The sequence below is a fragment of the Astyanax mexicanus genome, chromosome 1, assembly GCF_023375975.1.
Source record: "Astyanax mexicanus isolate ESR-SI-001 chromosome 1, AstMex3_surface, whole genome shotgun sequence".
NCBI lineage: Eukaryota > Metazoa > Chordata > Actinopteri > Characiformes > Acestrorhamphidae > Astyanax > Astyanax mexicanus.
In genome coordinates, this window is record NC_064408.1 from 126,534,275 (window position 1) to 126,562,168 (window position 27,894).

At 39.6% G+C, this 27,894-nt stretch overlaps 3 protein-coding genes and 1 long non-coding RNA gene across 5 annotated transcripts in view; 2 read left to right on the forward strand and 2 right to left on the reverse strand.

Annotated features, from left to right (window-relative positions):
• Positions 1–27,894, reverse strand: part of LOC103042549 (calcium-transporting ATPase type 2C member 1) — a 185,594-nt gene that overhangs the window by 56,113 nt on the left and 101,587 nt on the right. The window lies entirely within an intron of this gene.
• The window catches only part of LOC125784824 (protein asteroid homolog 1-like), a 55,562-nt gene that overhangs the window by 9,370 nt on the left and 18,298 nt on the right, over positions 1–27,894 (forward strand). The window lies entirely within an intron of this gene.
• Positions 7,438–26,513, forward strand: LOC125784825 (protein asteroid homolog 1-like). Of its 2 annotated transcripts, none has more exons than XM_049468620.1 (5): positions 7,438–7,524; positions 8,317–9,593; positions 17,590–17,806; positions 23,622–23,784; positions 24,348–26,513. In XM_049468620.1, the coding sequence occupies exons 2-5, from the start codon at positions 8,352–8,354 to the stop codon at positions 24,694–24,696; spliced, it is 1,971 nt and encodes a 656-aa protein (XP_049324577.1). In that variant the 5' UTR covers positions 7,438–7,524; positions 8,317–8,351; the 3' UTR covers positions 24,697–26,513. The 2 variants fall into 2 exon arrangements, with proteins under 2 accessions (XP_049324577.1, XP_049324582.1); XM_049468625.1 differs by having other exon boundaries at positions 7,466–7,524; positions 8,334–9,593.
• LOC125784840 (uncharacterized) lies at positions 20,748–22,862 on the reverse strand. Its single transcript, XR_007427435.1, has 2 exons — positions 22,739–22,862; positions 20,748–22,303 (listed from the first exon to the last, which is right to left on the reverse strand). It is a non-coding gene; the product is annotated as an uncharacterized LOC125784840 (long non-coding RNA).

Consider the following 27,894-nt stretch of genomic DNA (forward strand, 5'->3'; position numbering starts at 1 on the left):
GCAGCAGCTCAGCGAGGACGTCATCCAGAGGCTGGGGGTCGTAGTGAAGCAGGTCCAGCCGAGCAAGAGACCGGTGCATCACGACCCGATGGACGACCTCGCCAAAGGGTATGAACGTCTACTGCTTGAGGAAGAGGAGGAAGACGAAGATGACGAAGATGACGAAGATGACGAAAATGACGAAAATGACGAAGATGACAAAGAAGACGAAGACCAAACCTGCAGGAAAAGCACAAGACACAGGAAACAGTCCGGAACCGAACACTCGAAATCCAAGAAAACCAAAACTGGAAGTAGTACAGGGGCTTCGTCTGGCCTGGGCTTCCAGGGCTTCAGCACCGAATAATTTTCTAGCAGCACCGAATCGCTTCACTCAGCTGTATTATTAATGAAGAGACGGGTCACTGACCGTGTGTGAACAGAAAATCTCTTCAGTCAGTTCAAGGATAAAGTTCCGCCAATCAGGAGAAACAGCCAACCATCTTGCTGGTTTTGCAAAGCGCGATGGGCTAGTAGGGAACCCTACTTACTATTTCATTTGTTTACATTACATTTGGCAGACACTTTTGTCCAAAGCGACTTACAATAGTGAAGTACAAAAAATAATAGAAGTAAAAGGTAAAAACATCTTTATATAGGGCCTTTAATAGGGTCTTTAAAGAGCACTGTCTTCAGGATGTTTATGAAAAACACATTTTTAAATTGTGTTTATTAATTTAGGATTGCAGGACTTACTGTAAGCTATAACTGTTTAATAACGAAAATTAATTTAGCTAACCAGTTAGCTAGAAGCTGTATGTTGTGAATAGCCAGAATTTAGTACAGTACCTAGTTTAAATGAGTTTATTTACCCTGGTCTCTTTCACCGGATCCAACTGATCAGCTAATAAACTACACATTATAGTGTTAAAAATTATATATCAGGATACTTATTGTGATATATATAATTTATATAATTAATCTCTACACTCCTGAAACAACAGCAGAACCTGTGGAAATTCGGAAACTTGTTCAGTAATTATTCATACATCCATTCGCAGGCTAAATGATGCATGGCTCTAGTTCCCAACAGTATCCGAGATGTTCGTTTAGATGTTTTTGATGCTTTTTTCTGTAAAGGTTGTTTTCTGCTGCCACCAGTGAGCCACAGAGGTACTACTGGTCAGCTTTTAGCAAAAAGTGTTTTAATTTTTGAACTGTTTGATAAATATTGAGCACTTTCCTGATTATCTCTCATTTTAAATTAACGTTATTCTCTCAACCACACTTTTTTTTAAGCAGCACTGTTATAGGAAAAGAAAAAAAAGAAGAAAAAAAGCAGTTCAAATTAAATCTGCATGCAAATTAAACTGTTCAGTAAATTATTCGTACATCCACTTTCTTATGCAAAATAAAAAAGACATACATTTATGAAAAAAAATGTAAATCTCGAAGATTAAAATCTGTAGACCGCTGCCCCTAGTGGGCTGTAGTGGTAATGCTAGTGAACTGTTTAGTAAAAAATGAGAACATGCATGATTTTTTGCTTTCATTTATTAAACTAAACTGTTTGATTATTATACAGCACTATCCCGATTTTCACAAAATGTAACAAAATATGTATAAAAATTAATATTTGGGGATTTTATTATCATAAATATGACTTTAATATTGCAACTTCTGCTCAGTTCTGTTTTTTTCTTTAGTAAGTGAAATTCTATCTATCTAGTTTGCATTAAAGTACATTAATTGCTTTAAAATATTTTAATGTTTAAACTAAACATTAACATTGACAATATTAATATTTTATTGTGTATTTTAATTATTTTACTGATGCAAAAGGTTTTGTTTTAGAAAAAGATTCATCATTATCAGGGATTATTAGATTTTTTTTAACTATTGTTACCCAAAATTGTAAAATTCAGATTTCGGTTTTGAAGTGGTTTCCGTTTTAATTTCCTGTAATTACTGCTGTTTACAGTTTTAGAGTTTAAGTTTTTGTGTGTAAAAAAACCCTCAGATATAAAATTACCTGATAATTAGAAGTGTAATCTGTATTATAGAGCAATACTCAGTTTTTAAGTTTTTAAGTATTTAATACATATGCAGCATATGTAGCTCTGATTTTAACTAAATATATATTAAAATTTATATCTTGGGGCTTCTCATTTAAGGCAATTCAAGAACATTATTTTCAGGGTTTTAATTTTTTAATACTTTGCTTACTTTGTTTGCATGAGAAAATGTCATAGGAATGCATGTATTACATGTAAAAAATATATAAATATGTTTTGCGTTACAATTTTAATTGTGTGCTGGAATCATTTTACTGTGCTGTGGATTGATACTCAGGTGATGCAGAGGATTTACCCTGTTATTATTATTATTCACACTTTTCTCCTTTTCTTTAAGTATTTGCATTAATCTGTAGTTCAGATTTGAACAAACTGTATATTAAAGTGTTTATTTTGGGAAGAATATGTGGATTAAAAACTATTTTCACTTTGAAATACATTTTTAGACATTTTTTTCTAAATTGAATTTAGAAAGGAACTGAACATTTTGAAATGAATAGAGATTATATTATTTTAAACGTAAAAGTTTAAAATGCTGGTTAATAACTGGTGCTAGTCATAAACACCGTTTTTTTTTAAGGTATTATCTTTTTATAGTTTAAAAGTAAAAATGGTAATATAATTCTGCCTGTATGAACATATAGAGATGTTCTCCACATCTTGGGTAATCTAGTTACCCAAAAAGATAAAGCACACAGTTATTACTGCCCTAAATCTTTTTGAGGATGTGAGCATGAAGAAATTGTTCTTTATCATATTCACTAATCTGCTGCTGTCTGAATTCTTTAAATTGTTTAAATGGGTCGACTTTTCTTTCTGAAAGATGATTTGCATATTTAGCTGACCGGATTGAATGTGTTCTCGGTCCAATTCCATATTTTGCATATTTCGCTATTTAGCTGAGGATGGTTGCTAAGAATGCTGGTATTATCTAACAGCCGTTCCTGACTTTCTCTTCTAACTTGCAGAACATGCTGCCCTGCAGGGATGAGGGGAGAAAGCTGTGCTCTGTGTAACTTATTGGAAAAATACTGCTCTTATTTTGAAAAGTGCTTAATATATTTACGTTTTTAATGTAACGGTGTTGTGCCGAATACAGCACCCAGCCAGGAAAAGCACCACCTCTCGGGAGCGCACATGTACATCTGCTTGGCTTTAGCTTTTTTTTTTTGGGGGGGGGGGGAAATGAAAATATCTAATAGGGGTGGGAATCGATTCAAAATCGATTTTTGATTCTAAACGATTTGATTTATAAAAATGTCTGAAGAAATGGGATTGGACCTTAGAATCGATTTTGGGACATTTTAAATCGATTCTGAATCGTTGTAAATGAGAATCAAGATTCTTATGTGAATCGATTTTTTGGCACACCTCTAATATCTAACATGCTGTTCTAAGCTACACTGGCTTTTAAGAAATTATGAAAAATAGTGATGTCACCTGCAGCCTGTTTGAAAAAAGGGGGTGCTTTTCCTGGCGGGGGTGCTGACATCAGCACAACACTGGTACATTAAGAACTTAAATAAATTAAGCACTTTTTAAAATAAGAGCAGTATCTAAATCTATCTAAATTTGCACCCCTGCCATGAAAAGCACCCCCTCTCTGGAGCGTGTACGCACCGTTTTCTTGATAAAAGCAATTTAACTTTACTTAGAAATATGGCCAGAGAGGGAGTGCTTTTCCTGGCGGGGGTGCTGAATTCGGCACTAAATAAGTTGGGTATCACACAGATTTTAATGAAACAGCACAATTTTAATACTTTTCTAGTATCTGTATAACATGCAACACTATTTGTGTGTCCGAAATACAGGTTTTATGCACCACTGAAGCTTGCAGGGTACACTAACAAACTTGTCGTGAGGTTAATAGCCAGTGTTCTCAAGTCTCACGCTTTGAGAACACTTTTCAGTGAGTTCACACGCTCACACGCCACACATGGTATTTCTCACGCTTGAGCCAATCAGAAAATAGATCGCTCTGTCGTTAGGCAGACCTAGCCAAAGAGGGTGGAGTTTCAGCCACAAGCAGTAAAGCCCAGCATAAAAAAATCAATGTAACATCAATTTCCTTAAATCAATAATCAATCAATCTGTCTAATAACCTCTGCTTTTTACGCATTAAATACAACACAACACACACACAACACGCACACACACACACTTCACAAGGAACAGTGAGAAACACAACTGTTGTTAAAGATTTGTAGAAATTTTAATGTACAATTGTGTTCTGAAACAGCGATGAAAGATTTCCGGCTTCAAATGTGCAGAACAATAAATTAAATACCATCTTTATAAAAAAAAAAACTGAGGAAAAAGGAAATAAAGATTTACTGCATTATAGAGGAGAAGAGGAACTTCAGTGTTTCAGGCTTTTCCTCAATATGAAGAAAGGCGTAGAGTTCAGTAACGCTATGCAGGGCTGCAGGATACGGCGTCTGCTATCAGTGTTATAATCATTATCACAAAATATAGACTTATTTTGTCATCAGGTCCCATGACTTTTGGCTTATCACATGGAAGCTAAAGAGCACTAATCTAAAGAGCTGTGGGAGGAGTGTAATTTTTGAATGCATTGAATATGGATGTAGAATCTGGATTTCTACCAGATTCGCTTGTCTGTACGCCTGGACAGTTCTAACCAGAAGCTGCAGGTCACCATCATTCCCAATGTATCCACTGCACTGTGTGTGGTAATATCCATACACTTCCATACAGTACACACATCAAACTGTGGATGGAGGAATGTTAAATTCGCAACCGCACTTTAACTTTAACAATTTAAACCATTTAAATACTGCTATCCCATGACTTTTGCCATTGTTTTTTTTATAGTTGGTAACATTCCCACTAGTGTCGACTAAACTCAGCGTTTTCATTCTGGGATTCTGGAAGTGTTTTCACACCAGCACTATTTGGTTTGTATTTTGGACTCTGGTTGGTTTGTTCAATAATCGCATATCGACTATCAAATATACAGCTCTGTAAAAAAATAAAAATAAATAAGAGAGCACCTAAAAATGAAGAGTTTCATTGATTTCACCAAATTGAAAACCTCTGGAATATAATCAAGAGGAAGATGGATGATCACAAGCCATCAAACCACCAAACTGAACTGCTTGAATTTTTGCACCAGGAGTAAAGCAGCATAAAGTTATCCAAAAGCAGTGTGTAAGACTGGTGGAGGAGAACATGATGCCAAGATGCATGAAAAAAACTGTGATTAAAAACCACCAGGGTTATTCCACCAAATATTGATTATTTCTGAACTATTAAAACTTTATGAATATGAACTTGTTTGTTTTCTCTGTATTATTTGAGGTCTGAAAGCTCTGCATCTTTTTTGTTATTTCAGTCATTTCTCATTTTCTGCAAATAAATGCTCTAAATGAGAATATTTTTATTAGGAATTTGGGAGAAATGTTGTCTGTAGTTTATAGAATAAAACAACAATGTTCATTTTACTCAAACATAAACCTATAAATAGCAAAATCAGAGAAACTGATTCAGAAACTGAAAAAAAAACGAAAGCATGTGAACAGAAACTGAGAAATAGCGCCCTCTATGGTCACAGAATTCGGTGTAACACCGGTCGAGCTCTTTGGATCCCGGTTCACAGTTTTCTTGTCTTGTCTTGGGTACCTTTGGGAATATTGGTGTCTAGAACCCTTATCGCCACTAAGTGATTCCGCAGAGCGAGCGGTTTGGGCTGCATTAATGCGCTTTTCTGCGATGTGTACCAGCGCTAGCTTTAGCTTTAGCATTCCAGGGTGAACAGTTTGGCATGGAAGCCGATAACACTGCTTTCAGGCTTTTGGCTTTGCTTCAAGTTCGTGCCACCGATTTAATCTTTCGCATGGTTCGGTTTCGTTTCCCCAGTTTGGACTGATTTCTATCCAGGTTCGGGAAATCAGTTAGGCTCTCTAGCCTTAGCTTAGCCTGTGGAGCTGCTCTGGCTTCTGTAGAGCCACACTCGAGATGCAGCGGAGTGCTGTAGACCAGTATAAACCAGTATATGTGGTGTTTTATACACTATTTTACTGCTCAGCCAGCACTATACAAGTATAAACCAGTATATGTTGTGTTTAAACGAATGGTTTACTGCTCAGCCAGTACTAGACCACTACACCAGCACTATAAACCATATGTTGTGTTTTGAACATTAGGTTACTGCTCAGCCAGAAATAGACCAATATAAACCAGAATATACTAGTACAACTCAGTTTAGATCATTACAAACCAGTATATGTGGTATTTGAAACATTGCTTTACTGCTCAACCAGTACTAGACCACTACACCAGCACTATAAACCAGTATAATCCAGTTTACACCAGTATAAACCAGTATATGTTGTGTTTTAAACATTACTTTACTGCTCAGCCAGTACTAGACCACTACACCAGCACTATAAACCAGTATAAACTTGTTTAGAACAGTATAAACCAGTATATGTTGTGTTTCGAACATTAGGTTACTTCTCAGCCAGCAATAGACCAATATAAACCAGAATATACTAGTATAACCCAGTTTAGACCAGTATAAACCAGTATAAATTGTGTTTTCAACTACTGGATTACTGGTCAGCAGCACTATACAAGTATAAATTCAGTATAGACTAGTATAGCCCAATTTAGACCAGTATAAACCAGTATATGTTGTGTTTTAAACATTACTTTACTGCTCAGCCAGTACTAGACCACAACACCAGCACTATAAACCATAATAAACTAGTTTAGAACAGTATAAACCAGTATATGTGGTGTTGTATACACTATTTTACTGCTCAGCCAGCACTATACAAGAATAAACCAGTATATCCTAGTATAAACCAGTTTAAACAGTATAAACCAGTATATGGGGTGTTTTATACACTATTTTACTGCTCAGCCAGCACTATACAAGTATAAACCAGTATATCCTAGTATAAACCAGTATAAAGGGTTTGTTTAGAAATGTGATATACTGGTCAATCAGCACTAGACCAGTAAAAACTGTTTAAACCAGTATAAACTATTATAAACCAGTATAAATGTTTTGGTCAGAAGTGTGTTATACTGGTTAGCCAGCACTGTAGACCAGTATAAACCAATATAAATGTTTATGTGTTGTGTTGAGAGCACTGGTATGTGACCCCAGTCTCTCGGGGTCAGTGTGTGGGTGAAGAACACTGGTGCACAGATAAACCAGTATAACCAGTAAGAGTCTGAGAGAGGCTGTGATGTGTATTGGTAATAGTGACTGGAGTTCAGCGTTGTGCTGATCAGTAATCGATCACAGTGATCAGTCTGTCTGATCGGGTTCGTTTTTTCCGTTGGTTTCGTTTTCCTTCTGTTAGGTTTCGTTTTCCTGCGCGTGACGCGTTTCACTCTCCCTCTGCGCGTGAAGCGCGCGCCTCCCGCGCGTGCACGAGCAGATAGCGCGCGGGACTGCGGGCAGCGCGAGCTCCTCTGCACGCTCTGATCTGAACAGGTAAATTACCTTAAACCTGCAGGTAAATTCACTTTTCTGCACTAAAGACTGGAGTTTTACAGTATTTTACAGGAGAATAACTGGTTTGTTTGATCAACTGTATACTCATATATGGTCCTACATGGAAAAGTAATAAAATGTTACAATGCATTGTTAGATAAATTTGAAAATGTACGAAAATAGCTTAAATGCATAATTCCCTAATGCAACGCAATGGTTTTAAATAGAAAAAATACAGATTTATACAGATATATTAAGGAATGCATGCTCATATCCAAGCAAGCACGATCATGTGTGATTCACATGGCTGGAACTTTATACAGGACCAGTCAAACCCGTTTGGACACACCATATATATAGTGTTTTTTCATTATTTTAAACTTTTCTATTTCACAGATTAATACTAAACTCATCCAAACTATGAAGAAACGCATATGGAATTATTTAATAAAGAAAAAAGTGTTAAACAAACCAGAATATGTTTTATATTTTAGCTTTCAGTTTTTCAGTTAACAGCTGTGCTGAACTCATCAAGAGTTAATTACTTGAAATTCTTTATTCTTAATGTGTTTGAGAGCATCAGTTGTAAAGTTGTGAAGAGGTCAGTCAATCTGAAAGAACTTTTTAAAGTTTTCATACTGAAAACATAATTTTAAGTAATTTCCCTTGATCTTCAATCTTCAAAATGGGTTAGTTTGACCTGTAACATAACAGGAGGTTTAATATTTTAGGGTTTTAGAGGTCTAGCTCTAAGGTTCTACATCAGGGGAAATTACTTTTCTTTCTCTCCAGGTTTGTTGAATTGTAAGGTCTCAGGAACTGGAGCCATGGAGGCCAATGATCTGAGGAGCTACATCAGCAGCCACAAGAACATCTTTGTCTTGAGGAACAAACAGTTCCGAGACAGCAAGCTTGTAATCGATGGATGCAACTTGTACCACACTCTGTATTTTACATCGGGCTTGGATCAGGCACAGGGTGGGGAATATGGCGATTTTGAAACAGTGGTTTGCAATTTCTTCAAGAACCTCAAAGAATGCAGCATCAAACCGTACGTTGTGTTGGATGGAGGGGACGACGGCGGCGACGGCGAGTTCCGCAACCTGAAGAAAAAAGGTGAAATCACAATCAGAAAGGCTCACGCCTTGTCTACAGGACGTCCACGAAACGTCCTGCCAATTCTCGTCAAGACGGTGTTCGTGCAGATCCTCAGGAAGCTGGAGGTGCCGTTCGTTCAGTGTGTCGCCAAGGCTGACTGGGAGACTGCTGCCTTGGCCAACGAGTGGAACTGTCCGGTTCTTTCTAACAAGGCCGACTTCTACATTTTCGACATGAAGGGAGGACTGCTGCCCCTTTGGAGTTTCCAGTGGAAGAATTTATCCTTGATGAATCAATCGGACGAAAAGTTTGTTCGAGCCAAAGAATATTTTGTGGAACGGCTGAGCACTCATAGAAGACTTTTCCTCCCTGTTTTCGCCACAATTGCGAGCAATGACGATATTCACCTGGACAAAGGATCGCTTCCAAACTGGGCGAAACCCTCAAAAGGCTCTACTGTAACCAAGGATATCGATGCCTTGTTCAAATGGCTGTCAAAATTTAAGAAACCAAAAGAGGCCATAAATGGCGTTCTGAGCCACATTAGGGACCCGGCGTATTCAGACAAAGTCCTCAATGTCCTCACGCAAGGTCTGGAGGACTACCAGCTCTCCCTCAGCTCCATAGCAGAGTTCTTCACGAGTGGAACGGCACTTCCTGATTCTTTGCCATGCCTTCCAGAGTGGACTCTTCAGCAGTTGGCCAAGGGCAAGCTTGACACCGTCGTAATGGACGTCCTCGCCAAGCAGAGGACGGTTCTCAGCTTCCCAGTGGAGAATTCCCTGTACTCCAGCAGCAATCGGACGTCTCAACCCATACGGCAGACCATTTATGCCTTACTGCTGGGCGTAACGGATGGCGCCTACGTGGAGGAATACGACAGGGAGGAGCTTGAGATAACCAGCTCCAGGGTGGAAGCTGTTCTACCAAGCAAGGTCGTTCCAAACCTCCAGTTGGAGACACTGTGGGAGGTAATACAGCCAATGCACATGCATTTGTCCAAATATAGAATATCCAACAAAAAATATTAATATTTTATTATATTTTTCTGTGGGACAACACTAAAGAAATGAAACTTGACATATAACATATATATATAACGAGTTTTCAGTGTACAGCTTGTATAGCAGTATAGATGTACTCTCCTCTCGAAGTAACTCAACACACAGCCTTTAATATCTAAATATTTAGCAACACAGTTGAGTACACCTCACGTCCCTGGTGTTATGTCACGTGTTAAAGTTATAAGGGAGCAAGGACGTTAAATATGGTGCTTTGGGTTCAGTTCTCTCTAGGGTTGCAACGGTATGAGATTTTCACGGTATGATAACCGTCTCAGAAAATACCGCGGTATCACGGTTATCACGGTATCACAGTTTGTTACATATATTATTAAACTGACCCTTAAAGAAATTACAACAAAGGTTTTTTGTTCAATTAACTATTTATTGTAGAAACCTGGAACAACTATATAGATAATGTCTCCTTAAAAAAAATAAGCTGTACACCATTAGGTAAAGGAAACCAGGTTTTTCCACTACTCTTAAGGGCATTAAGGGTGTATATATAATATATGTATATATATATATATATATATATATATATATATATATATATATATATATATATATATATATATTATATGTATGTATGTATGTATGTATATATATATATATATATATATATATATATATATATATATATATATACACACATCATAATATCTGATAAACTGAGCCAGGACCTTTACACGGACACGTGAATCCGTCGTAGCACGCACTTCACGCCTGTACCTGCGTGCCCAAATTTCGGATAACTCAGCGCTTTTGCCGCATGGGTTGTGCACGACTACAAAGAGGTTTTATTTAGGTTCAGATTAAAATTATAAACTAAACACATACTTTGCGCTGCACGGCGGGGTGGTGTTCTCGGAGATGGGAGTACAGGTTTGACGTATGTCCACCTTTAGCTGTGAAATAGTCCCACACTGCTGATTTTAGTTTAGCCTTTTTTTAGACGGACGGAGATTTGTTTAGTCTGATGCACTTTCTGGTGTTCTCACCGCTGTGTGCTGAGCAGCTGAAGCGGAGCAGAGTTGCGCATGCGCGGGTGAGTTTCTCCGCTGGCTTGTGTTTTACCGGTAATAAGCAAACACACACGGTATGATAACTGTGCATTTTAATACCATGGTATACCGTGAAACCGGTTACCGCTGCAACCCTAGTTCTCTCATATTGGCCACTGGATACTCAACATGCCACCTCATGCCACCTTGTTGGCCTAGGCTATAAGAGGATTCCCAACAACCTAAAACTGAGCTACAGCATGGTGGCCAAGGCCAAACATGGTGGCCAAGGCCTCGCCAGAGGTTGGCTTTAAAACATGTATCCCACTATTCTTTTTCGACCATGTTCAGACCCTGCCAAAAATGTTTTGCCTCAGATTTCTGGGTCCTCTATTGCTAATGTACCTCATTAATGTAAGTCACTTTGGATAAAAGCGTCCACTATATGCTATGTAATGTAATGTGTGCATGGAACTGTCCTAGAATAAAGCCTCTTCTGAAGCTGATGCACAAGGAAGCCTGCAAACAGTTTACTGAAGACAAGCAATCCAATAGCATGGATTAACAGAACCATGTCCTGTGGTCTGACGAGCTTAAGATAAACTTGTTTGGCTCAGATCGTGTCCAGCATGTGTGGTGGCTTCCTGATGAAGAGTATGAAGACAACTGTCCTTTGCCTCAGTAAAGCATGGTGGTGGTAGTATCATAATCCAGCACTGGCGAGCTGAACTCCAAACATGTACTGTGCCATTCTGAAGCAGAGCATGTGCAAGGACCACTGTTTGGCCATTGAATTTGTCATAAACCAGGGCTGCATGTTAGTATTTCTAAAATAGTATTTTTCACACAACATGTACGTTATCGTATAGCTTGTTTTTCATAAGAATAATTCCAAAAAGAACAGAAAAAAGCATTTTTTTCTCTTATCGCACAACAGGATTAGCAAAATTAATTCAGAACATATTCAGAAATATTTGTAGTGCATTTTTGGAGAGAAAATCTAGGTAGCAACATACCTGAAACAGATTTTAGAACAAATAAATCTTCAGATCTTGCAATGTACGGCTGCAGGTGTAACACACTGAGGTTGTAAAAAATAAAGTAGGAAGAAATTAGTTTAATTCACTTTTTACTGTCTAAAGTGTCTAGGCAACAACTTGATAAAATTAGCATTTCCAAAACCATACGATAAACAAATCACTTGATATTTTTATAAAGTTACAGAACAATGTTATTACAGTTTTTCACTAGATATAGATTAAAATATATATATATATGTCATGGTCAGAACAGAATAGCAGACAAGCGCAGATACTGATAAAAACAATATATGTTTATTATAGGAATAAACAGATGTAATCAGGGTCGATACAGAAACAAGGGTGATCACCAGTAGACAGAGCAATAAAGACAAAACCATACCATAAACGAGAGACAGTCCAGAGTTCATACACAAGCAATCCAGTATCAGAGATAATCCAAGAGGCGGTGGTGAAAGCACAGTCCAGGTCATACACAAAACAATCCAATATCAAAGGCAGAGGCAAGAATCGGCGTCGAGAAACAAAAAGCAAGGTCATACACAAGATAAACTGAGACAAGAGATAAGTAACGCTTTGTACGAGGATAACCTACAATACGCGGCGTGGTAGTCTGTTTGGTGTGCACCTTTACAGTGCCAGTAATCAGTATTCGGGACTTCCTGGAGGAAGCAGGTGAGGTGTCACGTGATCAGGTGAGTGCGTGATGTCAGCGGGTGGTGCATTCTGGGTAGTGTAGTTGTTAACCTGAGAACCTCCGTTAGAGCTGGGTGTGGAAGGGACAGAGGAGCTAACAGCACCAGACGTGACAGTACCTCCCCCCAAGGGAGTCGGAACGGAGCCGGAACGGGGACGACCACGACGACGTCCACCCGACGGGCAGGGAGTACCGGCGGGAGGACCAGGCGTAGCCTCAGAGGTGCCGGACAGGCGGGGGTTGCGAGACTGGGAACCCCTACGTACCGGAGCCGAAGAAGAGAGTGAGCGCTTGGGACGCCCACGGGATCTAGGAGCAGGCTTACTAGGGTGACGGGCATGAAATTCGGCCAGTAGAGCAGGATCCAGCACGTCACCGGCGGCAACCCAGCAACGCTCCTCAGGGCCGTAACCCTCCCAGTCTATGAGGTACTGGAGCACACCGCCACGCCTGCGTGAATCCAACACCTCTCGAACCGCATAGGTAGACGAATCCTCCCCCTCCACTGCCGCGGGCGGCACGTCATCAGGAACACCCTCAGCAAGCGGACCTGGGACAAGAGGCTTGAGCAGAGATACATGGAACGAGTTATGCACTCTGTACTGAGCTGGCAACTCAATCTTATAAGTCACCTCGTTAACCTGAGACAAAACCTTAAAAGGGCCAATATACTTAGGCAACAGTTTCCTACAGGCCCCCTCAAACCTCAAGTCCCGGGTCGACAACCACACCCTGTCTCCGGGCTGGTATTGGGGGGTGGTACCACGGTGTCTGTCAGACTGCTCCTTATATTTCCGTAAGACCTGCGAGATTTGCTGATGCGTCTCCTCCCACACCTGCTCACTCCGCTTCATCCAGTCGTCAACAGCGGGGATCTCAGTGGACGACGCTGTCCACGGAGCTAATGGAGGCTGGTAACCCAGAATGCACTGGAAAGGAGTGAGACCAGACGTGGAGTTAATCAGAGAATTCTGAGCTATTTCAGCCCAAATCAAATACTGCGACCACTCAGAAGCATGCTTGAAACAGTACAATCTTAAAAATTTTCCCAACTCTTGGTTAACTCTCTCACATTGACCATTACTAGTGGGATGAAACCCAGAAGTGAGACTCACGTGTACACCCAAATGTTCAAAAAACGATTTCCATACCCGAGAAGTAAATTGAGGACCTCTATCTGACAAAATGTCCTCCGGGACCCCATAATGTCTGAAAATGTGTGTGTATATAGCTTGGGCGGTCTGAAGAGCAGTAGGAAGAGCAGGAAAAGGGATAAACTTAACTCCCCTAGAAAATCTGTCTACAACTGTAAGGATAGTAGTGTAACCTTCAGATTCAGGTAAATCTGTAACAAAGTCTACAGCAATATGTGACCATGGTCGTTCAGGAACTGGCAGAGGACATAGCTTACCGGCTGGAAGGGTTTTGGGTGTTTTGCATTGTGCGCAGACTGAACATGAAACTACGAAAGCTTGAATGTCAGCTCGCATGGTTTCCCACCAATACCGAGCTGAGATTAGTTGTAGCGTGCGTGTAACACCTGGATGACCGGAAGTAAGGGCAGCATGTGCCCAGCCAATGAGCTGATCGCGAAACTGCTCAGGTACATAAATCTTGTGAGGAGGGCAACCCTCCGGAGGTTGTGTGTTAGCTTGACTCTGCTGAATGAGGTCATCAAGTTCCCATCTAATAGCTGCTACTTTAACAGTGGGTGGCAGAATGTGTTCGGGTTCGGAAGCGTGACATGTGTCGTCTGGAGAACTAAAAACACGGGATAAGGCATCAGCCTTAGTATTACGGTTGCCTGGACGAAACGAGATCGAAAAATTGAATCGGGAGAAAAACAGTGACCAACGAGCTTGACGGGGGTTTAGACGTTTAGCAGTACGGAGATACTCTAAGTTCTTGTGATCTGTAAGAACGGTGAATGGATGTGCAGCACCTTCCAGCCAATGACGCCACTCCTCTAGAGCTAGTTTTACAGCCAGCAGCTCTCTATCCCCTATCCCATAATTACGCTCCGCTGGTGACATTTTCTTAGAGAAAAAGGCTATGGGATGTAGTGTAGGCGGTGAACCGCTGCGTTGGGAAAGAACTGCTCTTATGCTAGTATTAGAAGCATCGACTTCAACTACAAAGGGTAGGTCAGGATTAGGATGCGTGAGAACGGGCCAGCTAGTTACACCTTCAACTTCACTAGACATTTCCAAAAAATCAGAATACTCTGGGGGAATAATGGAGAAATCAGAAACTACAGGGCTCTCCACCGAAGTGGACTGAATGATTAAACCATCCAAAGCTAAACAGTTCTTGTGACAATGAGAAGACCAAACCGTGATATCCCCATCGCGCCAGGAGACGGTGGGATCGTGGGTCTTGAGCCATGGCATGCCCAGGATCACAGGATGCTCGGTGCTGGGAAGCACGAAAAGTGGCAGTTCTTCAAAATGAAGAGCGCTGGCTTGTAGGGTGATGGGTAACGTCTGCAGCGTAACTGGTTTGGAGCGCACAGCCTTCCCGTCCACAGCATGAATGGATAACGGACGCAGAAGTTCTCGGGTGGGTACTCCGTGGTCCTTAACCAGGTCCAGGCTGATGAAGTTCCCTTCCGACCCGGAGTCTATAAGCGCTGGGACAGAGAGCATACCATCAGGCAACATAATATTCACAGGTAACGAGAAACATGTTGAACAAAGCATTGTGTTTGCAATACGCACCACGTTAGCGCGTGGAGAGCACTCCACGTGCTGTCCCAGGGTAGGAGCTTTCACAGGTCGGGTCAGGAGACCACACTCAGCCTTGAAATGTCCGACCTCCCCGCAATAAAGGCACAAACGAAGCCGGATCCGGCGCTGTCGCTCCTCTGAAGTTAGCCGGGTTTTCTGGATGTCCATAGAATCACAGGAGTGTGTTGAGCGCGAGGGCTGGTCTTGGGGCGGCGTTAGAGAAGTTGATCTAAACGGATCGACAGTGAGATGAGCTGATCCAAAGTTAGCGAATCATCACTGCAGGCTAACTCCCTCTGTATGTCTGGGTTGAGTCCGCCTCTGAACACGTTAATCAAAGCTGCATTATTCCAGCCACTACCAGCTGCAAGAGTGCGGAACTCCAAAGCATAGGAAGCCACCGACCTCTGACCTTGCTTCAGAGCTAGCAAAAGTTCCCCATTAGACTGTCCATAACGAGAATGATCAAAAACCGTGCGAAACATAGCCAAAAAATCAGTGTAGCTAGCCCCAGAAACTTCCTCCCAAACAGCTGTAGCCCACTCAAGTGCCTTACCAGAAAGCCGTGAGATAATAAAAACGATCTTAGCATTATCGGTTGTGGGCGGTGAATTACTGAAAAACACGGAGCATTGCAAAAGAAAACCGCTGCATTTTTCTGGATCCCCATCAAAAATCTCCGGTTTAGATACAGAAAAACCAGGCACAGAGGATGTAGCGTTGGGCAAACTGGGGGCAGCTAATGGGCTAGGGCTAGGCACAGTTAAGCCTCTGAGGTGAGCTAGCAGCTCCGAAAACTGCTGCTGCTGTGTAGCTTGTTGGCTGGCTAGCTCAGAAAGCTGTTGCTGCTGTGTAGCTTGTTGGCTAGCTAGCTCAGAAATAGCTTGGGTCACACCAGCGAGCGTTTGCTGGTGCTGACCGAGTAGCCTCCCTTGGTTGGCTAGACCAGATTTAATAGCCTCAGTATCCGCTATCTGATTTAGTTCGGCCGCGTATTCTGTCATGGTCAGAACAGAATAGCAGACAAGCGCAGATACTGATAAAAACAATATATGTTTATTATAGGAATAAGGATGAAACAAGGGTGATCACCAGTAGACAGAGCAATAAAGACAAAACCATACCATAAACGAGATCAGGTGAGGTGTCACGTGATCAGGTGAGTGCGTGATGTCAGCGGGTGGTGCATTCTGGGTAGTGTAGTTGTTAACCTGAGAACCTGTGCACTGTCCATCTCAGAGCTCTCACTCGTCAATTAAAAGCTCCCAAAAATATTTTTAACCTTTTTACAAAAATATAAATTTGGAAAAAAAAAAACTTTTTACACATTTTTAACCCTTTTTTATATAAAAATTTGCTGAATTAATTTTTGTCCTTCACCACCTCCACCTCATGTTAACCCTCCTGTTATGTTCATTTATCAGGAACAGCAATAGTGTTCCCAGGTCAGCTTGACCCGGTGTATGTTTAATTATCTGAAAGATAAAAGACAGTCAGTGTGAATATTTCATTTTTAACTCCATTACTAATTATTCTACCAGTTTTAGTGCAATGGAGTAACTTACCTCTAACATAATAATTCCCTTGATTTTCATAATAAAATAATATATTTTTGAATGTTTTTTAATGTTTCACTACTTTAGAAAGACCGACATAAAAAATGCAATAGTTGCAATACATACATTGCAATTTTGTTTTAGTTTTTGTTTTTGCAGGGGGTGTTTTGCAAATATGTGAGACAAACCATTTTCATATTATACAGCTCTGGAAAAAAATGAAGAGAGCACTTCAGTTTCTGAATCAGTTTCTCTGATTTTGCTATTTATAGGTTTATGTTTGAGTAAAATGAACATTGTTGTTTTATTCTATAAACTACAGACAACATTTCTCCCAAATTACAAATAAAAATATTCTCATTTAGAGCATTTATTTACAGAAAATGAGAAAAACAGATTCAGATTCATAAGTTTTTAGGAGTTTTTAGTTTTTAGTTTTTTTTTGCATGTTCTCCTCCACCAGTCTTACACACTGCTTTTGGATAACTTCATGCTGCTTTACTCCTGGTGAAAAATTCAAGCAGTTCAGTTTGGTGGTTTGATGGTTTGTGATCATCCATCTTCCTCTTGATTATATTCCAGAGGTTTTTAATTTGGTAAAATCAATGGTCTCTTTTTTTACAGAGCTGTATGTTGATTAAACTAATTAAGGCAATCAGAAGAAGTTTTACACTGAAAAATATACTTTTAACTATTTTTAAAGCGGGTCAATTTGACCCAGAACATAACAGAAGGGTTAAACCCACCAAACTCAAACTCTGAATGACTCTGTTCATATCTGAACCATTTAATCACTTGAAAATGTAAAATTGGTGGAGTTCTCCGTTTAATACACATAATAAAACACATAAAACACTAAAATATCTGTTCCTTTATGCTCTAGACAGCGTGGAACTGGCGGCAGCAGGTTCTCCTGGAAGCTTTGCTGGTCTCTCAGCCTCCTGACCGGCTTCCCGTCCCTCCCAGTCTGCAGCTAGCCGTGTACGTCACCTGCTACTGGCTGAAACAGGCAGAACCAGAACCCAAACCAGAGTTCCTCCGGGCGTTACTGGTGGGACTGGTGTACGGAGAGCTGTCCAGAGATCCACTTACGCAAAGAGGTGAGACACTCTTCTCATTTACTAAAGTTAAAAGTGCTCTTATCTGAGGAGCTGTTAGCTTGTGGTTTCTGAGGCTGGTAACTCTGGTAACAAACTTCCTTTTCTGGGATGGTCCTGATAAGAGCCAGTTTCATCATTGTACACGTTACGTTTCAGATAGTCTTGAGGATATGTCCTTCATTTCTTCTTAAAAGTATTTTTTAATCTTTATTTAGTTGAGTATTTCTCACTTCTCATAACCTGGATTCGAACATTACTGAAATATTCACTATTCACTGTATACCTGTAACTCTACCTCTTCACTACTTTACTTTAACTGATGCTCTCAAACACTTTATTAAGAGACAAGAAATTCAAGTAATTAACTCTTGATGAGTTCAGCACAGCTGTTAACTGAAAGAACTGAATTCCAGGTGACTCTACCTCATAAAACTGACTGAGAAAACTGTTTAACAGTTTTTTGTTAATTACTTTCATAATTTCATATGTTTTTCTTCATAGTTTGGATGAGTGTAGTATTAATCTATAATGCAGAACACTTTTTTATTTATTTATTTATTTTATATATATATATATATATATATATATATATATATATATATATATACTTAGGTATATTTATAATTATTTGTTTATTTGATTAATTATTTTTAAATATGTTTTAATAGTGTTTACATTAAAAGGTTATGGTTGTGGAATTTGGTTTGTTTCTCCACAGAGGAAACTGGAAAATGAGTGAAAAAAAAACCCTGAAGAGGTGCAAAAAAAAATAAAAGGCGAGAAACAGAACAAGGGAAATGCCACGTACAAACACACAAACGACATGTACAAACGAAAGACAGCTTTCAGCTTCAAATAAACCAAATTAAAACACAATAATTGTTTTCTTTTCTATTTTTTTTTTCTTACATCCTCTGTTACCTGTCACCCCTCTACAAAGGTGCGACAGAGGAATGAGTGTTTTGACTGGGGTTTATATTCACGATTTTCCTGAACTTTAACCTTTCCCATGATTCGTAGCTGAAGCCGGTTTGTGGTTTCCGGTTAGAGTGTTTACATTATGAGCGAAAGTGAACGTTCGTTGCTGCTTTATTAAAAAAAACATGGCCAAGAATACTAGGTGGTTGCATAGTACGGGCGTATTAAAACGTTGTGGTGACTGTGATTTAACAGTGCCCCACCCTTCCACGCTCTCAGAGTGGGTAGATAACATGAAGCTGTGGCCTGAAGTTAGCTATATTGATATAGTTAACTACTTCGTCTTTTCCGAGGGCGTAGATGGCGAAGAGCTACGGAACTATAAGAGCACAGACGCATACAATTACCTGTATAGCAACAAAATAGGAAAGGTTTTGTATAAAAAACACGGTGACTTTATTTTTTTGAAATCTGAGGTAGAGCCGAGTCAGACCGTCAGCCGAGGTAAACATCAGGCGTGGGTAATGCTGAGGGAAAGTGGAGTAGTCGAGACAGTGGGTTGCTCGTGCATTGCAGGGTTGGGGAAGTCCTGCAGCCACGCAGCAGCTGTTTTGTGGAAGGTAGGGATAAGTTCAGAACGTATTTGCTGTGAAACATTGAAAAAAATAAATTATATGTATAATGTCTCGTTTGTTTGTTGTAGTTTTACTTTTACGAGTGAGTACTTCTATTGTGCATATTAAAGAACTAAAAAGGTATAAAATACTATTATTATTTCAGGTGCAAAACGCAGTGGTCAGTGGAAAGACAGGGAGTACATGTACAGATGAACAGCGCAGGTGGAATGCAGGGACATCAAAAAATCTTCAGCCTAAACGGCTGTGTGAGATTAATTTCAGACACCATAGAGCAGAGGAGACGTATGAGTGCAAGGACAGGGCAGTAGAATCTCAGCCACTCCCAAAGACACCACATCACCTGTCACACAAAGAGTTCAAAGAGAGTGTAGAAACAGCTCCTACCAGGCCACTTTTTCTTTTAAAGAATACTTTACTGGAGAAGTGTTACAGTGCCACTCCTTTAAAGGGGCAACCTTGTGGGCAAACAAACACAGTAGATAAAACAACCTTTGTGGCACACCAAACTCACAGTAATGATCTAATTTGTGAAAAATGCAAGGCATTCTACCAGGCATACATTGAGGTTACTGATGAAAAAGCAACTCAAATTGAATTTGAGACAAGAGAGCAAAGTGCATCTGATTTGTGGCACAGTGCAAGAAAACTCAGAATTACAGCTAGTTCTGCAAAAAAGGTTCCAGTACATACTACCACAAAAAAAAAAGACAAATTTCTATGTGAGCACATGTACCCTACCTTTAGAGGCAACTATGCAACCAATTATGGGAAAGAAAATGAACTTATAGCTTGCAAACAACTCAAAGACCAAGGGATGAACATTTCACACAGAGGGACTGTTATAAGTCTCCAAGAACCTTGGCTCTCAGCAAGTCCAGACGGAGTCATTGACTCCAGTGTGCTTCTTGAAATAAAATGTCCTGTGCCAAACAAAAGCCACACGTCACTAATTGATCAGCTTACTCATAAATGCAGTGACCTCAAATTAGTGGATGGAAAGCTTCAGCTGCAGAAAACTGGTAGCAGAGGATACTACATGCAATTGCAACTTGCAATGTTCTGTACATGTCTGAACACAGCCAGGTTGTTCATCTGGACACCTAATGAGAATGTTGTTCTTACAGTTGACTTTGACGAAGTGTATGTACAGGAGCATGTACAGCGTCTGATAGGTTTTTACTTTTCATGTATGCTGCCTCACCTTGTAGATGAATTTGCTGGGGGGCGGTTTACACTGAATAGCAGATATGTTGACATTATGAGAAAGGTCTAGATTAAAAGTATAATGTGTGCTGTACATCAGAATGACATCTCTGAATGCATTTGAGCTGTGTAAATAAATTACAATCATTTTTATGTAAAGCATGTGCAAAGTTACACAGAAATACAATATTTTATTCTGTTTTATTCAAATGATCTTCACTACAACAACAATACAAATCACAAGTTAGAGGCAATGTAAACAATTCATTACACAGAAAAGGTTCAAAAGCTATTAATGGTTTGCATACTGTTATGAAAAAAAAAACACTAAATATTTTACAAATAAATAATCAACTTTAGTGCACATTCTGTACAAATATTCACAGTAGGGAGTTAAACATGCTATTTGTGAAAGACTGTGTTTAAAGATTTGTAGTTACATGCATCAAATATATTGTAAATTGTCATGTATAAAATTTGCTGATCAATTAAACACTGGTAATGTATTACATCCATGCATTGTTCCAAGATATCTTTCTCTAGACATTTATTTGTCTGTGTTTTGTTACAATATATTTCTCAAAAAAAAGGATCAGTGTCAGATCTGGTGCTTTGTATGGCCACAACTTTTTAAATTTAATGTAGAATACATATAGTAGTGTTACTTGTACCCTTACATAAAATTACTCAGAATCACGAATAAGTTCATCCCTCAGGTTCACAAGGGCAGCACATACTCTGAGAATTTTGTCTATCTTAGGAGCCATGGTAATTGGTACAACCTGTGACAGAATTTTATATACTTTCAAACGTCTAATTGCTCTCTCCACATGGATTCTAACATTTGCTATTCTTCTAGTTGCAGTGACCTGTTCCTCAGTGAGCTGAGCTCCTTTTTTAGTGAATGATGGCATTACTAACTTTCCTTTCCTTTCAAAGAGTACATCTCTTATTAAAAAGCCCCGGTCTGCCATTACTTCATCTCCAGCATTCAAGTAATCTAAAATCCCACAGTCCATTGTTATAAATTTATCACTGCATCGACCACCATAAGCTGCAGAGATGAACATGATAAGTCCACATGGGGCAACTGCTACAAGATATTTTACTGTGTTGTGTGAATAGTAATGGCTATATGATTCTCCCCTTGAATCCAAGTTTTTGGGTTTTTGTAGTAGGCTTTCGCTGCAGTCTAAAATACATGTAACATTTGGAAATGTTTTAAATGCGGCTGGCATTGTTGCCTGGATAGTTTCCTTTGGAAGCCATGGAATAAGGGGTCGTAAGACTTCCTCCAATTTGTCAATCCAATATGAGATGATCTTACTTGCCATACTCTGTGATACACAGAATTGCCTGCTCAGATCTCCTAACACACGGTTCAGTTTCAATTTCATAAGGGTCAACAGTAGTTGGTCTCGTATGGGCATTGTAAACGCACTGCTGTTAAACATTTCCATTGTTGAAACAAGGGTGTCAAATGTTTCAAGTTTTAAGCCAGTGTACAGCAGGGAATCTGTGTCATTCTGAAGCATGAAGTACCCAAAGTCATTACACTGTGTCATCTGGTCCCGCATAGCCTTTTCCTTGCCTGTCTTTGTGTAATCATGATCAAGTAGGGTGCGGTCTTCCCACTGTGTGTGAACGGAGTGGCACTGTGAGGCAGATGTACATTGACTGCTTTCAACTCCTGAGGGTCCTGTGTCAGAGGGTTCCAGGGGGAAGGCCACACAGCAATCTGATAAGAAATTTTTACACACACAATAAATACCGACAAAAAAGTATACAATTATATCTAAATAGCAAGAGGAGAATTATATCACTACTTAGATCCCTGCTAACAAATACAACTTGGTCAATTCAAGCTAGTTAAGATAGTCAATCTGGTCAACTAGCTCCAATTTTGACCTGCATATGGTATGTTTTAATTTCAGTTTAATGGCTTAGTTGGTTAACAAGCATGACCAACTTGACCAAGCTAGAAAAACATTATGACCAAGCTTAACCATGCTGGTCGACTAGTAAAAGCATACTGGCCAACCGACATCATCAAAATCTAATTCCACATACACTATGCTGGTAAAAAGCTGGTTAACCTGCTGCAAGACAATGTTGTAATACCACAAAAAAGTTAGTAAGGGTTCCGCACAAGAGAAGAGTTAATCACACTCACGAGATTCACCGTCTGCATCTTCATTAAGGTTGGTGGCTGTAGATGCCGTTTGGCTCACCCGAACTAGCTTTCTTCTCTTTTTTTCTGGTGGTCTTTCGTAACCCAAATACAGCTCCGGGTCAGGATGCAGGATGCTCTGTAGGCTTCTTTTCAACAAAGTGAAACGAGCAAACATATATCCTCTTTGGAGGATATTTCAGTTTTAAAGCTGCAAGCCACGCTAGGCTCCTTCCCTTCTCCTTCGGTACGGAGTGCAAAGCATAAGGCGCCGGACACGGACAGTGTTTACGAAGCTGCTGGTGTTCAAAACATGTACTTTCCAACAACAACTTCAACTTTTTTGAGTTGTTGTGGCACCCGACAACTGCACACGTCGAGCCTGAGCTCATTTTAGAAGCACGTAATCCGTATCAAAGCCAGCTGTATTCGTCTCACTAGCAATGTTTTGGTTAGCAGCGCTGAAATGCTAGCGCGAGCGGAACCAAAAAAACGGCAAACGGAAGTAGTGGGACGTCATGGACGCCCCCCTTGGGATGCCCGGAAAAACGTGAATAGAGTGCTGCACAGGTGTGGCTGGTTGCCACTGATCACCGCATGGGATTCTGGGAATTGGAGTTTCGAGACCCAACCCAACCCAATATATTTGTATTAAGTACAACACCAGTACAACATTAGTACTTTTTCAAAGTATACTGAAATACAGATTAAACAGCTAAAAATGTTAGTAAGTATAAGTATAAACGCTATAATTAAAAAAATCCACATACAGTTTACCATTATTATACTTAAATATGCAGCTTTTTCTCACAAGGGAATCTGATATGTTTTAGTGATTTTCTAATTGATAATATTAATTTTATGTTTATTTCTATGTTAATTTTAGGGGCGGTTCCAAAGAGGCTGAAGAACCTGAAGACCCGTAAAGAGAAAATCCCACTGGACCTGGAGGTGGCTCACGCTTACAGCCAATGGCAGTGCAGTCTGAGGGACAGTCTCCGCCTCAACCAGCTGCTGGCCAATCCGGTTCCAGAACCCGAGTATGCCTGGTAAACACCAGCTTTATGATGTCCTTCATTTTACGCTCTGACCTCTTATCTCCCATCAGAGCTGTAATCAGTACTGCTGCTGCTGGACTGTAACTGTAGCTTATCACACAGCAAACAGAACAGTGGCAGTGTTTAATACAGGACTAGCTGTGAAGCATGGGGGCGGGTGCGTTCACGCTTAACACACCTAATACATAAAGGAGTTACTGAGTGATTCATATAGTAGATTCTAAATAATTCATACTGAGTGGATACTGAGAAATCCATAGCAGTTACTGTATCATTCATAGTGGATATGCTGGTAATTCATAGTTATTTAATAATTAATGGTAAAACTGACTCTGAATAATTCATTCTGGATAATGAGTAATTTATATTACTTACTGAATAATGTAAGTAATACATGGAAAGTATTAAATAATTTTAAGAGTTTTCTGTTTTTACCTGTTTTAAATCTGTTTTAAATCTGTTTTTATCTGTTTTGTATGTTTAAACTCTGTTTTTATCTGTTTTTATCTGTTTGAAATCTGTTTTTTATCTGTTATTTATCTGTTCTTTTTCAGGTTGTACAGTGGTGAGCTGGTGCACAGTGTAATCAGGGATCTGAGGAGGGGCGTCGGTGCAGAAGTTCTCCTGGCTGGATCTCCTCCGGCTCTGCAGCTCTTCCAGCGGCTGATGGAGGCGGTGGAGCCGGAGCTGGACGACGAGATGAGGGAGAGGTTTAGAGGAGTACAGCAGGAGGGCGGAGATCCAGGCGGAGATCCAGGCGAGAGGAGGAGTAAGAAGAGCACGAGCTCCAACCTGGAGGAGAAGATCTACGAACAGTCCTGCAGCTTCAGGACCAGACAGCGCGAAAGATCTCGCAAATCAGATCCCAGATCCAAAAAATCTGACCTCTCCCACTGGGAATGAACTGTCCAATCAGAAACAAGCAGGCGGTTCCTAGCTTTTAATTGCTCCATTTAATTAAGTCTGACTGCTTTGATTTTCATAATAGTAATAATATTAATAATAATAATAAAATCTGATGGTATCTTTATCCCATGACTTTTGGCACATCTCACGGAAGCCTTGCGAACAATGCACTTACCTTTCGGACGTGTGGGCGGAGTCTTCTGGACACTCCCACTTGGGAACGATTTGTCCAATCAGAAACATGCGGGCGGTTCCGTTGCTTTGCATTGGTCCACTTAATTGATTCTGACTGCTTTGATTTCAATATTAATATTAATAAAAATCATTAAAAAAAATTTAATGATCATAATAGACTCACAAGTCCATACGGTATCCAGTATCCTATCCCATGACTTTTGGCACACAGAATGAACTGTACAATCAGAAACAGGTTTCGTTGTTTTTTGGGTTTTTTTTTCAAACACTTAATTGATTGACTGCTTTGATTTTCATAAATAATAATAATAATAATAAAACATGAAATGATCATAATACAATGACTGACAAACCACATGGTATCTAGCATCCTATCCCATGATTTTTGGCACACGCCAAGAAAAGTAAAGAATGCTATTACCCCAGCAACTGCTTTGCACCCACCTATAGATGTAGCAAAACCATAGCAACCCCCTAAGATTACCACAGAAACAACTAGCAACCACAAAGGATTACCACAACAACCACCTAGCAAACACTTCTCAGCCACTTAGAATAACCACAGCAACTACCTAGCAACCATTAAGGATTACCACAGCAACCACCTAGCAACCACTTAGATTCACGACAGCAACCACCCAGCAACCACTTAGATTCACGACAACAACCACCTAGCAACAATTTAGGATTACCACAGCAAACACCTAACAGCCAATTAAAATTACGACAGCAACTACCTGGCAACCATTTAGGATTACCACAGCAACCACTTAGCAAACACCTAACAGCCATTTAGGATTACCACAGCAGCCACCTAGCAACCACTTAGGATTACCACAGCAAGCATTTAGGATTACCACAGCAACCACCTAGCAAACACCTAACAGCCATTTAGGATTACCACAGCAGCCACCTAGAAACCACTTAGGATTACCACAAAAACTACACAACAACCATTTAGGATTACCACAGAAAACACCTGGCAGCCACTTAGCTTTACCACAGCAACCAACTTGCAGCCACTTAGATTCACCACAGCAACCACTTAGCAACAGTTTAGGATTACCACAGCATACACCTAGCAAACACCTAACAGCCAATTAAAATTACGACAGCAACCACCTAGCAACTATTTAGGATTACCACAGAAACCAAACAGCATCCACTTAGGATTACAACAGCAACCATCGCTCAATCGTTTGAGATTACCACAGCATCCACCATCCACCATCCAACCATTTAGGAATACCACAACAACCACCTTGAAGCCACTAAAGGTTACTGCAGAAACCACCTACCAACTACTTAGGATTACCACAGCATCCACCAAGCAACCATTTAGGATTACCATAAAAACCACACAGCAACCACTTAGGATTACCACAGCAACCACCTAGCAGCAATTTAGGATTACCACAAAAACCACACAGCAACCACTTAGGATTACCACAGCAACCACTTAGCAGCAATTTAGGATTACCACAGCAACCACTTAGCAGCAATTTAGGATTACCACAGCAACCACTTAGCAGCAATTTAGGATTACCACAGCAACCAAGTAGCAAACACATTTTCATTATTTATTATTTAATTATAAATAGGGGCTTGATTTGACTTTTTCCTCACAAGACAATGGCATTTCTAATAACTATTTTTGTTACAAATGATTGTTTTATTATAAGTTTGAATATGTACAAAATAATAATGAATTTAATGATGTGTCCTAATTGTCTCAGATTACTGTTTATATGCTGTTTTGATGTGGATTGCTTGTGTATCTAATGATGCAATAAGAAGTTAAACTGTTCGATACCTGGAAACAAGAAACTCCTACTGTTCCTATTTAAAAAAAAACATCAGTTAGAGTTACTTACAGTAGTACATTTTACAATGAACTACATGCAGTATTTAGGTACAAATATTTTAAATACTTTAATACTTACACTTACAGCGGTGTAAAAAGGTGTTTACCCCTAAACCTTATGTATAACTGGTTGTTCCACCTTTAGCAGCAACACTGAAAAAAATGATGAGTAAAATTTACTTTAAAAAAGTTTCACAACTTTCTGCATTTGCTTTTTTTTTAAGTAAATTTAATTTCAAATAAATTTAAGTAACTTCAACTCGGTTAGGATAGGATAGGATAGGATAAGACTTTATTGATCCCCCAAAGGGGAAATTGACTTGTTACAGCAGCAAGACAAAATCAATGTGCATAATCAGTAATTAAAAAAAAGTATACTTCTATTTAAATAAAAAGTAAAAGGGCAAATTGTGCAACAAAGGGCAACATAACAATAACTAACATAATTTAAAACACAATCAGAATACTAATATACATAAGAACCAGAGAAAATATAGAATTTTATATATTACTGTAGGCTATTATTGTACAGTCTCACTGCTGATGGGAGGAAGGACCTTCTGAAGCGTTCCTTCCTGCACTGTGGCAGCCGTAGCCTGCTGCTGAAGGAGCTGCTTAGAGAGCTCACTTACATAGAGTAAATAAGTTAACTGAACTTCAGTCAATCCATTCTTTTAGTGAACTTTACTTAATTTCTGCACACAATATTACCTAATTACAATTACTCAATTTATACAATATTACTCAAATCATTTATGATACATAATATATTATAATAACTGAAATTTAAATATTTTTAGTTAAAACACACATATTGCACTGTCTCAACACATTAATGGCATGTAATACATTCTTTTTAGTTAAGAATGTATTACATGCCATCCTGTTGACTGTGCATCGGTCAACAATACAGCGCACTTTGCACAAGGAGAAGCTGTATGGGAGAGTGATGCAAAAGAAGTAATTTCTGCAAGCACGCCACAAACAGAGTCGCCTGAGGCAGGGCCGCCGCTCTGCATACGCAGACAACGCAGCCAGCGTTAGGCCTCAACCATTTTGCAGTTGCAGGGAGCCAAATTGACTGAGAATGAAATGTGTTGAAATTATGACATTATTAAATTTAAAACCCAATGTGA